The sequence below is a fragment of the Tachypleus tridentatus genome, chromosome 13, assembly GCF_004210375.1.
Source record: "Tachypleus tridentatus isolate NWPU-2018 chromosome 13, ASM421037v1, whole genome shotgun sequence".
In the NCBI taxonomy this organism is placed as follows: Eukaryota; Metazoa; Arthropoda; class Merostomata; order Xiphosura; family Limulidae; genus Tachypleus; species Tachypleus tridentatus.
The window spans coordinates 28,424,604-28,440,373 of record NC_134837.1 but is presented as its reverse complement, the minus strand read 5'-3'; the positions used below and the strand labels follow the sequence as shown (position 1 = coordinate 28,440,373).

Here is a 15,770-nt window from a genome sequence, read left to right as displayed (position 1 = left end):
ACCTCTCCATACATTAAAGTTACTCCGCGGTAAATCCGTGAAAAAAAGTGATCAATAATTAAAGTATTATTTTTAATTCGATAATCCGACATAATGATCACGCAATGGCTCGGATGAGGCTCCTCGGCGGAGCTGTTGGCAACTTCGGCTTTTCAGTCACAAAGATTTAAGCCGCGGTTAAGCAGGTTGACCCCCCAAATACCGCTGCTTAACGGCGCTCCACTGTACTTAGGACTTAAAACCCAGTCTCGGCCGATATAAGTTGAAATATACATATTAAATTTAATTGGACATATAACACCCATCATCCACCAAATAACTCGAGCTTGAAAGTAGCAGCCTGTTTACCCAAGAGGCCCCATATCAGTTCCAAGTTACTGTAACATTCAAGTCACGTAAGGGGGAATATTCCATTCACCACAACAGAACTCTCAAACTTATAAATACATGTTTTTATAACGTAAGATCTTTCCCTCGTGACGTGACAACTTCAGCTTAGAATCACAAAACTATAACTGATCTCTAAGCTATGAGACGACACACCTATTGTAGTATCATTACTATTATTAACTGATTCATTGCGAAAACTTAAAGAGGATTAATAAACTAATAACTCATTCAACTTCGCAAATTTCGACAATTATATTCCATTTTTTATTTTCTATCAGGTAATATTTTTATACAAGTCCGAAAGAAAAAACACCTCTTATTTAGATCTAATTATTATTTCGTGTGTTTGGGTTCTAGAAGTATCGATAAAACTATCACATCGCGATTGATCTAGAGAAATCTACAGCCATTTGGTCAACATTTTAAGTATAACAAAACTGACCCGATTTCAACGGAAATGAATCACTTATGCACAAAGTACAACATGACGTTTTGTGAAAAGTCTGCACGTGATGGAGAAAAATGGATTCGTATTCAACGAACAAGAATTACTGCAGAACATGTACATATTTCAAAGTAATAAAAACCATCGCAGGTCTGTGTTACCAGAGTGATACATATTTATTTAAGGAAGACAGCTTGTACAATACAGGTTTAAAAATAAAATTAATGTTATTATAAAACATACTGAAAAGGGTCTAGCTGAATATCGAAATAAACTTTATGTCAGAATATTGTAATTGTTGACGTGTTCGTGTTCAGGGTGATTGTTCTACAAGAAGCTTTAAATGTGTACAACCTGGTAATATAATGACATCTTAATAAGAATTAGTGACATTAGGCAACGAATCAATAAACCTATTTATTTTATCGACTTTCACATAAGTTCAGAAAATGAGAGTGCTCAAACAGATAAGTATTACATTGCTGCTACTTTGTTAATGTACATAATACAACTACGCCTTTTGAGCAAGTCACAAAAAGTTAGAATTCTCAAGTACATGATAAAGTAGTGCAAAGAAAATAAAAATCTACATCTTAGTAAACAAAGTTGAATATGACAGAAACATAACAAATTAAATACTAAACGTCTTTCCATTTGTTTACCTTTATACAGAGTGCACTTGTTTATTGACCTAATGATTTCAGATGAGGTGTAACGGAAAGTTTCTTTTTTTAAACAACTAACAAACACGGCTCTGTAACAGTCCCCTGAAAAACAAACACGAAAAACTGTAAGAATCTGTCACTGTTAACTGAGATCAAACAAATGAATCACAAAATCACGTATCTATTTTTTTTTTAGGATTTTGGAACACAAAGCTCACAGGGAAGTGAGAGAAAATACGTGTAGCACATAGCTATATTCACTACAAAAATAGGTCCACTTTGACGAATGAAGGAGTTGCAGGAACAATATCCAGGACATGAGAGGTTTTTTTTTTTATTATTATTGTGAGAAAATGAACTGAGATTCTTTTAGCGTTACTTACATAGTCGCCATAGTCGCCTTAAAGTCATGGAGAATAGTTCAACGGTGTCTCTGGTCTTCCTTCTGTTTTATTTGGTAAGGTCCATGTTATGTTCCACGCTTGGTATATCATAGTACGTATTTTTTCAAGCAAACTTTAGATTCAACCCCGTAATGTACCAACTAATAAAATCTATATGTGTATTTAAAAAAAAATGTCATAAGCTTAATTAGAACTCTCCCACATACTTCATACAGAACCCAAGCCTTTCCCATCAATTTTCTATTACACTGTTTTTAAGTGCGGCCTAACCCAGTAACTCATCCGGGACTTTAGGCACGGATCACTTGAATGTTTATAGTGCAGCACTTGACCAGCGACGAGTTTCACGATCTCTTTCCATTTTTTTTTACACCGTTTTGTTTCCTCTTCTCGTGTTTCCTCTTTTTTTCCTCAGTATATCACTTCGTACACCGTGGCTTTTTTATCTCCAGAACCCGTAACGATGTACTTATCATCCGAAGATATGTCACAACATAGCACAGATGAAACTTCTTTCGACTGGAAGAAAAGAAAACAAAACAACACATTAGATGTAAGAGGTTGTGAAACTGAGCGGAAGAGGGAAAGATCAGGTTTAGTTAGCTAAACGACTATTCTTCTAACAAGAAATTGGTTTCGTCGAATGTGATACAGTGACACCTTCTATTCGCGGACATTTTGTATCACTGTTAAAATACATTCTAGCTCATAAAAATCAATTATGTCATAAGAAGTAACGCAGGTGAAGCAGTTTTAAAGTGAAATAAATATTTTAATACCAACCATGTGTGGGAAACACGTGTTCACCGTCTGTTTGATTTACGCGTTGATTGAATCAAAGACGAGATCGGCATGACCAGGTGGTTAGAGCGCTCGATTGGTAAACTGAGGATCGCGGGTTCGAATTGTTTGCCCTTTCAGTCTTGGGGGCGTTATATGTTACGGCTGTTCGTTCCCACTGTTCGTTGGTAAATTAGGGACGGCTAGCACAGATAGCCCTCGTGTAGCTTTGCACGAAATTTTAAACAAACAAACAAAATCAAAGACAAGTTACCTGATCTATAAGACCAAAAACCCGACAAGGGTAACAAGCAAAGATAATTTCAAGTGCACGTAGCTACTACTTACAACGACTTATTTAAATTCAAAAGGGTAATATGAAACATGAGCATATTTTTTTAGCACCGAATTTTAATGAAGTATTATTATTAAATAAGCCTCATCATCAAAACACATGAAACAATGATTATCGAAGATATGTATTTATACAATAAAGACAGTTTATAAAATACAGGTTTAGTAATAAGCTTACTGCTATTACAACACACAGTATAATTATCAAAAAATTGAAGTCCCTCCGTGGGAGAGCAGTACGTTTAGGGGCTTTGTACACTAAAATCCAGGGTTCCATCCTCCACGTTGGACAGACTGCACAGGGCAAAATGTGAGGCTTTTTACTACGAAAGCAACATAAATAAATACATTTTTATTAAAAAACATTTCACTAAATTAAACCTGGCATGATAATTGGAGTGCACAAAATAAATTTGTCAAGAGATGAGCAATCAAAAATTAGATACAAATTTTTAAATAGAAATTCAAATACTTATATTTGCATTACTGATAAGACATTCAGTGTACCTGAAATATACTAGCCCCATAGGGCGTCCTCCAAGCGTTAAGTAAGTTATCTTTTCCTGTACTGACAAACCACTTGCCACAAGATGCAAACCTCAAGGAAAGAACACAGCTTTCGTGTAGATGGAGCTGGTACTTGTCAGGCTTACTACAGTGAAGAACTTCCACGTTGCTGCTTTCCATGCTGTAAAATATTGGAGAATATTAGGTTTAATTTGAAAAGCTTTATAACTAAATATCAGGAGCGAAACGGTTATTTTAATTTAATTTGAGTGGAGAACACGTGTACTAAGATATAAACAAACAAAAATTATATCTTTAAATAGTGCATATTCCAGACACACATTAGTTTTTAATTTCATAACTTAAAAAAACCCAAACTAACTAACTTCCATCTGTTGGTTCTAAGTCCATGAAAATTTAGTAGAAAACTGGAAAATACATTCCAGTAGAATAGTGAGTTGTTGTGGGATATGAAACATGTCCTACAATAGACATATCACACTAAATCTATGAGTTTTTGCATTACACTAGACATATCTCACTAAATGCATGCGTTATCGTTTAACTCTGGACATATCCCTGGAAGAGTGAGTTATTCACAAGACACATACTGTGATAAGTTTGAGTTATTGTTCAAAACAAGACATATTCCAGTAGTCAAATAACTGGTTTATAGGATTAAAAGTATTTTACCAACTGTTTGAACCACATTCGTACCAAGTCTCAGTTTGCTTATTCTGAAGTTGAGGTCTGGGATATATGTGGTTGGACCAATTAATATACCATTACATTTTGATTATTATTAAGTTGACAGACAATATATCCTCCTGTATATAATGCACTATTGTTTGAGACATCCAACTAGAAGTGTGGAATATTATAAAACAAAGTCCATTAAGTGTGAGAGTATCTATATATAACAGCTCATTAAGGATTTGTACTTTAATTTCATATGTAAGACTTTTATTATTTTTTAGACCAGTAAATTTTCATGAAGAAATTTGGGCTAGAATTTAATGCTAAACGTACCCGACAGCGAGCCAGTCTCCGGTCGGACAGTAACCCAAGGAAAATATTTGTGATGTAAAGTCATGTTGCTGTAGCTGGCGACCCTATATTCAAGATACAATCTAAGTGTCATACATATAAATATCTCTGGTATTATTAAAACATGAAACCTTATAAAATTTACACAAACAAAACTGATTTGCCACAGCCTAAGAACACTTAAATCATTATTTAGTTTAATTTGTCTAAAGTTTAATATATTCTGTTTTGGTGGAATCCTAAAGATCCAAATCATTAGATCTCATGTGAAAATATAACCTAAGATTTTTTTAGAAACTTACAGATCTATTTATAAACATTTAACATGTAAGTTTTACATAATACTTCATGAACTGATCCAAATATTAATGTACTCATTACTCCAAGTCACTAAACAATGTAAGATTTTTTATAAGTGCAAAAATACTTACTTTTTGTTAGTAACAATGTCTAGCAATTACTCACTACAAAGTGGAATTAAACCACGTATACTTCTTTCAGTTTCCAAAGGCTTTAGTGTTAAGCCTACTTTATAGAGAATACAAGTTCTTATTTTTCTACAGTCCCAACACCTTATATTTACAATTCAAACACAGAATTAAAAGTTATTTCTAATATCAAAGATTTTCAGTGTTGCAAAGTTAAAAGGTGACTTGCTTCTCCCAGAGCCTTAGTATTGTACACTCTAGAGTTTACACTATAATTTGGAAGTATTTGGTATTTTTGAACAGATAACACTCCATTCAGTACATAGGCTAAATTGCTAATTCAGAGGTTCCAATGATCAGATATAGCCTCATTAATTTGGAATTGTTGATCATTGGCAGAGTATCCAGACAGAAGTACCACACACACACATGATTACTTTTAACCAAATATCGAGACTGATTATCATAAATCATCACAGTTAAAAGTGCAGATGATACTTAGTGACATACTGTGGCTTGAACCCTGTATTTTTTATTTGGAGTCCATCACTATAACCACTAAGCCATGACTGATTCTAATAAAAAAGCCCTTACTTCTCTAAGATCCCAGGATCTTACAGTGTTGTCTAGTCCACCAGTCCACAGTTTAGTTCCATCACTAGATATGTCAATACAACTAGCCCCATCCGTGTGGCCCTGGAACTGCCTGAAATAGCCAGAATGTACTGTAATAAACCATTTAAAATTTTTAAACTGACAGTTATTTGGCATATGAATTGAAAAAGAACATGATCAATAAACACATCCAAGCCCTTTTATTTTTCAGACAACTTCGTTGATTCTCAAGTTGTATTTTAACTGTAAAACCCTCTATTACTCAGTATAAAAAAAACATTTCTTTTATCAGTCATTTCATACTACAATAGTCTGGAAATAGTTTAAATTAATTTCATGCTATACACTCAATTACACAATATGCTTGAGTTACTTTTTGTGAATGATTCAACAAATCTACTCAGATTGGTGAACTGTATAATGTTTTAAAACCTACCTCACTAAAGCCTGGTTGTGAAGATCCCAGACAGCAATGTTGCCATCGCTACAGCAGCTGAAACACACCTTGGCATCAGGGCTGATGGCGAGAGCATAGCAAGCTGGAGCACTTGAAGTTAGCTCAGCCTTAATCCTGGGGGTGGGCTAAATGAGATGTAAGATGTTCAGTAGATGTAGTCTTATGGCAGTTAAGAACACATTCAAGTAGTTTTCATTTTACTGTACAACACAATGTTTATGAAGGTAAAACAGTCAGTGGTATGAGTAAGTCTTGTTGAAAGACCTAATAGGAGCTTTGTTTACCATTTGAGATACCTATTGTTTTAAGAAGGAAAATATCTAAAATTTTCCCAAATACCAAGTTAATGATCAAAGGACTATGGAGGTATGGCCTTACAATAGCAATTATCTTCTCAACCTAAAAAATAACTTAATGACCAAAGGATTAAGGAAGTATGGCCTTACAATAGTAAATATCTCCTCCAAACCTAAAAATAACTTGATGACCAAAGAATTAAGGAAGTATGGCCTTACAACAGTAAAAATCTCACCCAAACCTAAAAATAACTTAATGATCAAGGAGTTAAGGTCTTACTTAAAATTCTGATTACATGTTAATATTAGCACACACCTCAATATGTTAGAACAAAAACGTAATAAACTACAATATGTATCTTAATACAAATTTGATATAGGTGTTAATACAATGTTAATGTAACATTATTCTACTGAAAAATATAGTTTGGTTTATTATTTTATAGAATAGTAAGGCTTAGAATCAGAACAAGATATTATTAGTGAGAGCACAACCTGCAATCTTAGTAATATATATGCCACAGTTTTTAAGCGAGTAACATATTTATATATACTATTACTATAGTTTTTATGACGTGTTTCTTGACTTAAATGTCTTCATAATAGCAAGAAAGTGAGATGTTATACATCATTCAGTGAAAAAAAAATGGAAATCAGACTCACTTCTGTTTCTCAAGGTATTAAGATCAGGTGTTTATAAAATCAACATTTATGTTAGGTACAAGATAAGCTACAAACAAAGCAACATCTGAGAGGTAAGCATTCACCACTTAATAGTACAAAAAAAAGTCTGAATGCAGATACAAAAAAACCATTGAAATCCCAAATCAAGATACAACTATAACCTATAGGGGTTTGGTTTGTTTTGAATTTCACACAAAGCTACACAAGGCTTATCTGCACTAGCTGTTCCTAATTTAGCAGTGTAAGACTAAAGGGAAGGCAGCTAGTCATCACCACTCACTGCCAACTCTTTTACCAACAAATAAAGGGATAGACCATCACATTATAACACCCCCATGGCTGATAGGGAGAGCATGTTTGGTGTGACGGAATTCAAACCCACGATCCTCAGATTATGAGTTGAGTGCCTTAACCACCTAATTATGCCAGGCCACCTATAGGGGACTTAGTAGAGTGAATACCTTCACTACACAAAATTGATCACATTTGGTCCTCAAAAATATGAAAACCTGTCCATAACAATAAAGAGACCAATACCATGTTTAACAGAACAATGCCCAACAAGTTTAATTGAAATGTGCTCACTCTGAATAGGTTATAGAGCCAAAAAAGTGTGACAAATCATTCCCCATATTAACAGTTAAGGATTTTTTTTTTAGATTTTTGTGACCTTGACCCAAAAAACCAATCGCTTCTAAATTGGGTTCATGATGTCAGAAAAACACGTAAGTTTAAGAAGTCTTGGTATAAAGAGCAATTAGATCAGTATTAAAGCACATTAAACAATGTCCACAATCTCAGACAAAGGGGTTATATTCTCTTCAGTGGCTTTGCTATAAGAAAACACACACACACATACACTGCTAATTATGACATTCTTTTAAAAATATCAAACAACACTCCAAATATCAGAAACTGCTAACGCTGACCTTCTTTATAACAATACCAAACAATGCTACAAGTATAAAACACTGCTAACGCTGACCTTCATTATAACAACACCAAACAAGCCTCAAATATCAGAAACTGCTAATGGTGACCTTTTTTACAACAATATCAAACAAACGCTTCAAATATCAGACACTGCTCGTGGTGACCTCCTTTACAACAATATCAAACAACGTTACAAATATCAGACATTGCTTGTGATGACCTCCTTTATAACAATACCAAACATTGCTACAAGTACAGGGTGTTCGAAAAGTCATTGTGCACTTATATATTTATCAACAGACATGTTTCAATATAGAATACACGAGGTAAATATGAATGACAATTATAAACAATGTTGAAAGTGACCCCCGTTGGCATCAATACAGGCTTAGATCCTTCTTATTTTGTTTCTAAACACCACTATCAGTTGCTGGTTTCAAATAGACTGAATAGATATATGATTACAAAACTGCACAGTGACTTTCCGAACACCCTGTATGAGACAATGCTAGTGGTGACCTCCTTTACAACAATATCAAACAACGCTACAAATACCAGACACTGCTAGTGGTGACATTCTTCACAACAATATCAAACAACGCTACAAATATTAGACACTGCTAGTGGTGACATTCTTCACAACAATATCAAACAACGCTACAAATATCAGACACTGCTAGTGGTGACATTCTTCACAACAATATCAAACAACGCTACAAATATCAGACACTGCTAGTGGTGACATTCTTCACAACAATATCAAACAACGCTACAAATATCAGACACTGCTAGTGGTGACATTCTTCACAACAATATCAAACAACGCTACAAATATCAGACACTGCTAGTGGTGACATTCTTCACAACAATATCAAACAACGCTACAAATATCAGACACTGCTAGTGGTGACATTCTTCACAACAATATCAAACAACGCTACAAATATCAGACACTGCTAGTGGTGACATTCTTCACAACAATATCAAACAACGCTACAAATATCAGACACTGCTAGTGGTGACATTCTTCACAACAATATCAAACAACGCTACAAATATCAGACACTGCTAGTGGTGACATTCTTCACAACAATATCAAACAACGCTACAAATATCAGACACTGCTAGTGGTGACATTCTTCACAACAATATCAAACAACGCTACAAATATCAGACACTGCTAGTGGTGACATTCTTCACAACAATATCAAACAACGCTACAAATATCAGACACTGCTAGTGGTGACATTCTTCACAACAATATCAAACAACGCTACAAATATCAGACACTGCTAGTGGTGACATTCTTCACAACAATATCAAACAACGCTACAAATATCAGACACTGCTAGTGGTGACATTCTTCACAACAATATCAAACAACGCTACAAATATCAGACACTGCTAGTGGTGACATTCTTCACAACAATATCAAACAACGCTACAAATATCAGACACTGCTAGTGGTGACATTCTTCACAACAATATCAAACAACGCTACAAATATCAGACACTGCTAGTGGTGACATTCTTCACAACAATATCAAACAACGCTACAAATATCAGACACTGCTAGTGGTGACATTCTTCACAACAATATCAAACAACGCTACAAATATCAGACACTGCTAGTGGTGACATTCTTCACAACAATATCAAACAACGCTACAAATATCAGACACTGCTAGTGGTGACATTCTTCACAACAATATCAAACAACGCTACAAATATCAGACACTGCTAGTGGTGACATTCTTCACAACAATATCAAACAACGCTACAAATATCAGACACTGCTAGTGGTGACATTCTTCACAACAATATCAAACAACGCTACAAATATCAGACACTGCTAGTGGTGACCTCCTTTACAACAATATCAAACAACGCTACAAATATCAGACACTGCTAGTGGTGACATTCTTCACAACAATATCAAACAACGCTACAAATATCAGACACTGCTAGTGGTGACATTCTTCACAACAATATCAAACAACGCTACAAATATCAGACACTGCTAGTGGTGACATTCTTCACAACAATATCAAACAACGCTACAAATATCAGACACTGCTAGTGGTGACATTCTTCACAACAATATCAAACAACGCTACAAATATCAGACACTGCTAGTGGTGACATTCTTCACAACAATATCAAACAACGCTACAAATATCAGACACTGCTAGTGGTGACATTCTTCACAACAATATCAAACAACGCTACAAATATCAGACACTGCTAGTGGTGACATTCTTCACAACAATATCAAACAACGCTACAAATATCAGACACTGCTAGTGGTGACATTCTTCACAACAATATCAAACAACGCTACAAATATCAGACACTGCTAGTGGTGACATTCTTCACAACAATATCAAACAACGCTACAAATATCAGACACTGCTAGTGGTGACATTCTTCACAACAATATCAAACAACGCTACAAATATCAGACACTGCTAGTGGTGACATTCTTCACAACAATATCAAACAACGCTACAAATATCAGACACTGCTAGTGGTGACATTCTTCACAACAATATCAAACAACGCTACAAATATCAGACACTGCTAGTGGTGACATTCTTCACAACAATATCAAACAACGCTACAAATATCAGACACTGCTAGTGGTGACATTCTTCACAACAATATCAAACAACGCTACAAATATCAGACACTGCTAGTGGTGACATTCTTCACAACAATATCAAACAACGCTACAAATATCAGACACTGCTAGTGGTGACATTCTTCACAACAATATCAAACAACGCTACAAATATCAGACACTGCTAGTGGTGACATTCTTCACAACAATATCAAACAACGCTACAAATATCAGACACTGCTAGTGGTGACATTCTTCACAACAATATCAAACAACGCTACAAATATCAGACACTGCTAGTGGTGACATTCTTCACAACAATATCAAACAACGCTACAAATATCAGACACTGCTAGTGGTGACATTCTTCACAACAATATCAAACAACGCTACAAATATCAGACACTGCTAGTGGTGACATTCTTCACAACAATATCAAACAACGCTACAAATATCAGACACTGCTAGTGGTGACATTCTTCACAACAATATCAAACAACGCTACAAATATCAGACACTGCTAGTGGTGACATTCTTCACAACAATATCAAACAACGCTACAAATATCAGACACTGCTAGTGGTGACATTCTTCACAACAATATCAAACAACGCTACAAATATCAGACACTGCTAGTGGTGACATTCTTCACAACAATATCAAACAACGCTACAAATATCAGACACTGCTAGTGGTGACATTCTTCACAACAATATCAAACAACGCTACAAATATCAGACACTGCTAGTGGTGACATTCTTCACAACAATATCAAACAACGCTACAAATATCAGACACTGCTAGTGGTGACATTCTTCACAACAATATCAAACAACGCTACAAATATCAGACACTGCTAGTGGTGACATTCTTCACAACAATATCAAACAACGCTACAAATATCAGACACTGCTAGTGGTGACATTCTTCACAACAATATCAAACAACGCTACAAATATCAGACACTGCTAGTGGTGACATTCTTCACAACAATATCAAACAACGCTACAAATATCAGACACTGCTAGTGGTGACATTCTTCACAACAATATCAAACAACGCTACAAATATCAGACACTGCTAGTGGTGACATTCTTCACAACAATATCAAACAACGCTACAAATATCAGACACTGCTAGTGGTGACATTCTTCACAACAATATCAAACAACGCTACAAATATCAGACACTGCTAGTGGTGACATTCTTCACAACAATATCAAACAACGCTACAAATATCAGACACTGCTAGTGGTGACATTCTTCACAACAATATCAAACAACGCTACAAATATCAGACACTGCTAGTGGTGACATTCTTCACAACAATATCAAACAACGCTACAAATATCAGACACTGCTAGTGGTGACATTCTTCACAACAATATCAAACAACGCTACAAATATCAGACACTGCTAGTGGTGACATTCTTCACAACAATATCAAACAACGCTACAAATATCAGACACTGCTAGTGGTGACATTCTTCACAACAATATCAAACAACGCTACAAATATCAGACACTGCTAGTGGTGACATTCTTCACAACAATATCAAACAACGCTACAAATATCAGACACTGCTAGTGGTGACATTCTTCACAACAATATCAAACAACGCTACAAATATCAGACACTGCTAGTGGTGACATTCTTCACAACAATATCAAACAACGCTACAAATATCAGACACTGCTAGTGGTGACATTCTTCACAACAATATCAAACAACGCTACAAATATCAGACACTGCTAGTGGTGACATTCTTCACAACAATATCAAACAACGCTACAAATATCAGACACTGCTAGTGGTGACATTCTTCACAACAATATCAAACAACGCTACAAATATCAGACACTGCTAGTGGTGACATTCTTCACAACAATATCAAACAACGCTACAAATATCAGACACTGCTAGTGGTGACATTCTTCACAACAATATCAAACAACGCTACAAATATCAGACACTGCTAGTGGTGACATTCTTCACAACAATATCAAACAACGCTACAAATATCAGACACTGCTAGTGGTGACATTCTTCACAACAATATCAAACAACGCTACAAATATCAGACACTGCTAGTGGTGACATTCTTCACAACAATATCAAACAACGCTACAAATATCAGACACTGCTAGTGGTGACATTCTTCACAACAATATCAAACAACGCTACAAATATCAGACACTGCTAGTGGTGACATTCTTCACAACAATATCAAACAACGCTACAAATATCAGACACTGCTAGTGGTGACATTCTTCACAACAATATCAAACAACGCTACAAATATCAGACACTGCTAGTGGTGACATTCTTCACAACAATATCAAACAACGCTACAAATATCAGACACTGCTAGTGGTGACATTCTTCACAACAATATCAAACAACGCTACAAATATCAGACACTGCTAGTGGTGACATTCTTCACAACAATATCAAACAACGCTACAAATATCAGACACTGCTAGTGGTGACATTCTTCACAACAATATCAAACAACGCTACAAATATCAGACACTGCTAGTGGTGACATTCTTCACAACAATATCAAACAACGCTACAAATATCAGACACTGCTAGTGGTGACATTCTTCACAACAATATCAAACAACGCTACAAATATCAGACACTGCTAGTGGTGACATTCTTCACAACAATATCAAACAACGCTACAAATATCAGACACTGCTAGTGGTGACATTCTTCACAACAATATCAAACAACGCTACAAATATCAGACACTGCTAGTGGTGACATTCTTCACAACAATATCAAACAACGCTACAAATATCAGACACTGCTAGTGGTGACATTCTTCACAACAATATCAAACAACGCTACAAATATCAGACACTGCTAGTGGTGACATTCTTCACAACAATATCAAACAACGCTACAAATATCAGACACTGCTAGTGGTGACATTCTTCACAACAATATCAAACAACGCTACAAATATCAGACACTGCTAGTGGTGACATTCTTCACAACAATATCAAACAACGCTACAAATATCAGACACTGCTAGTGGTGACATTCTTCACAACAATATCAAACAACGCTACAAATATCAGACACTGCTAGTGGTGACATTCTTCACAACAATATCAAACAACGCTACAAATATCAGACACTGCTAGTGGTGACATTCTTCACAACAATATCAAACAACGCTACAAATATCAGACACTGCTAGTGGTGACATTCTTCACAACAATATCAAACAACGCGCTAGTGGTGACATTCTTCACAACAATATCAAACAACGCTACAAATATCAGACACTGCTAGTGGTGACATTCTTCACAACAATATCAAACAACGCTACAAATATCAGACACTGCTAGTGGTGACATTCTTCACAACAATATCAAACAACGCTACAAATATCAGACACTGCTAGTGGTGACATTCTTCACAACAATATCAAACAACGCTACAAATATCAGACACTGCTAGTGGTGACATTCTTCACAACAATATCAAACAACGCTACAAATATCAGACACTGCTAGTGGTGACATTCTTCACAACAATATCAAACAACGCTACAAATATCAGACACTGCTAGTGGTGACATTCTTCACAACAATATCAAACAACGCTACAAATATCAGACACTGCTAGTGGTGACATTCTTCACAACAATATCAAACAACGCTACAAATATCAGACACTGCTAGTGGTGACATTCTTCACAACAATATCAAACAACGCTACAAATATCAGACACTGCTAGTGGTGACATTCTTCACAACAATATCAAACAACGCTACAAATATCAGACACTGCTAGTGGTGACATTCTTCACAACAATATCAAACAACGCTACAAATATCAGACACTGCTAGTGGTGACATTCTTCACAACAATATCAAACAACGCTACAAATATCAGACACTGCTAGTGGTGACATTCTTCACAACAATATCAAACAACGCTACAAATATCAGACACTGCTAGTGGTGACATTCTTCACAACAATATCAAACAACGCTACAAATATCAGACACTGCTAGTGGTGACATTCTTCACAACAATATCAAACAACGCTACAAATATCAGACACTGCTAGTGGTGACATTCTTCACAACAATATCAAACAACGCTACAAATATCAGACACTGCTAGTGGTGACATTCTTCACAACAATATCAAACAACGCTACAAATATCAGACACTGCTAGTGGTGACATTCTTCACAACAATATCAAACAACGCTACAAATATCAGACACGTGGTGACATTCTTCACAACAATATCAAACAACGCTACAAATATCAGACACTGCTAGTGGTGACATTCTTCACAACAATATCAAACAACGCTACAAATATCAGACACTGCTAGTGGTGACATTCTTCACAACAATATCAAACAACGCTACAAATATCAGACACTGCTAGTGGTGACATTCTTCACAACAATATCAAACAACGCTACAAATATCAGACACTGCTAGTGGTGACATTCTTCACAACAATATCAAACAACGCTACAAATATCAGACACTGCTAGTGGTGACATTCTTCACAACAATATCAAACAACGCTACAAATATCAGACACTGCTAGTGGTGACATTCTTCACAACAATATCAAACAACGCTACAAATATCAGACACTGCTAGTGGTGACATTCTTCACAACAATATCAAACAACGCTACAAATATCAGACACTGCTAGTGGTGACATTCTTCACAACAATATCAAACAACGCTACAAATATCAGACACTGCTAGTGGTGACATTCTTCACAACAATATCAAACAACGCTACAAATATCAGACACTGCTAGTGGTGACATTCTTCACAACAATATCAAACAACGCTACAAATATCAGACACTGCTAGTGGTGACATTCTTCACAACAATATCAAACAACGCTACAAATATCAGACACTGCTAGTGGTGACATTCTTCACAACAATATCAAACAACGCTACAAATATCAGACACTGCTAGTGGTGACATTCTTCACAACAATATCAAACAACGCTACAAATATCAGACACTGCTAGTGGTGACATTCTTCACAACAATATCAAACAACGCTACAAATATCAGACACTGCTAGTGGTGACATTCTTCACAACAATATCAAACAACGCTACAAATATCAGACACT

The 15,770-nt window shown here is 35.7% G+C and overlaps 1 protein-coding gene across 6 annotated transcripts in view; it reads right to left on the bottom strand.

Moving 5' to 3' along the window:
• Nucleotides 1-1,237: 1,237 nt before the first annotated feature.
• Nucleotides 1,238-15,770, bottom strand: part of LOC143240536 (transducin-like enhancer protein 4) — a 146,939-nt gene continuing 132,406 nt past the window's right edge. For 5 of the 6 annotated variants that reach the window (XM_076483122.1, XM_076483125.1, XM_076483121.1 and 2 more), the window contains 5 exons: nucleotides 6,072-6,217; nucleotides 5,615-5,726; nucleotides 4,575-4,657; nucleotides 3,546-3,726; nucleotides 1,238-2,423 (listed from right to left, as the gene is read on the bottom strand). In XM_076483122.1, coding sequence (XP_076339237.1) covers nucleotides 2,316-2,423; nucleotides 3,546-3,726; nucleotides 4,575-4,657; nucleotides 5,615-5,726; nucleotides 6,072-6,217 — 630 coding nt within the window. In that variant the 3' untranslated portion in view covers nucleotides 1,238-2,315. The remainder of the gene's footprint in view (nucleotides 2,424-3,545; nucleotides 3,727-4,574; nucleotides 4,658-5,614; nucleotides 5,727-6,071; nucleotides 6,218-15,770) is intronic. The other variant, XR_013021809.1, reaches the window with a different exon arrangement.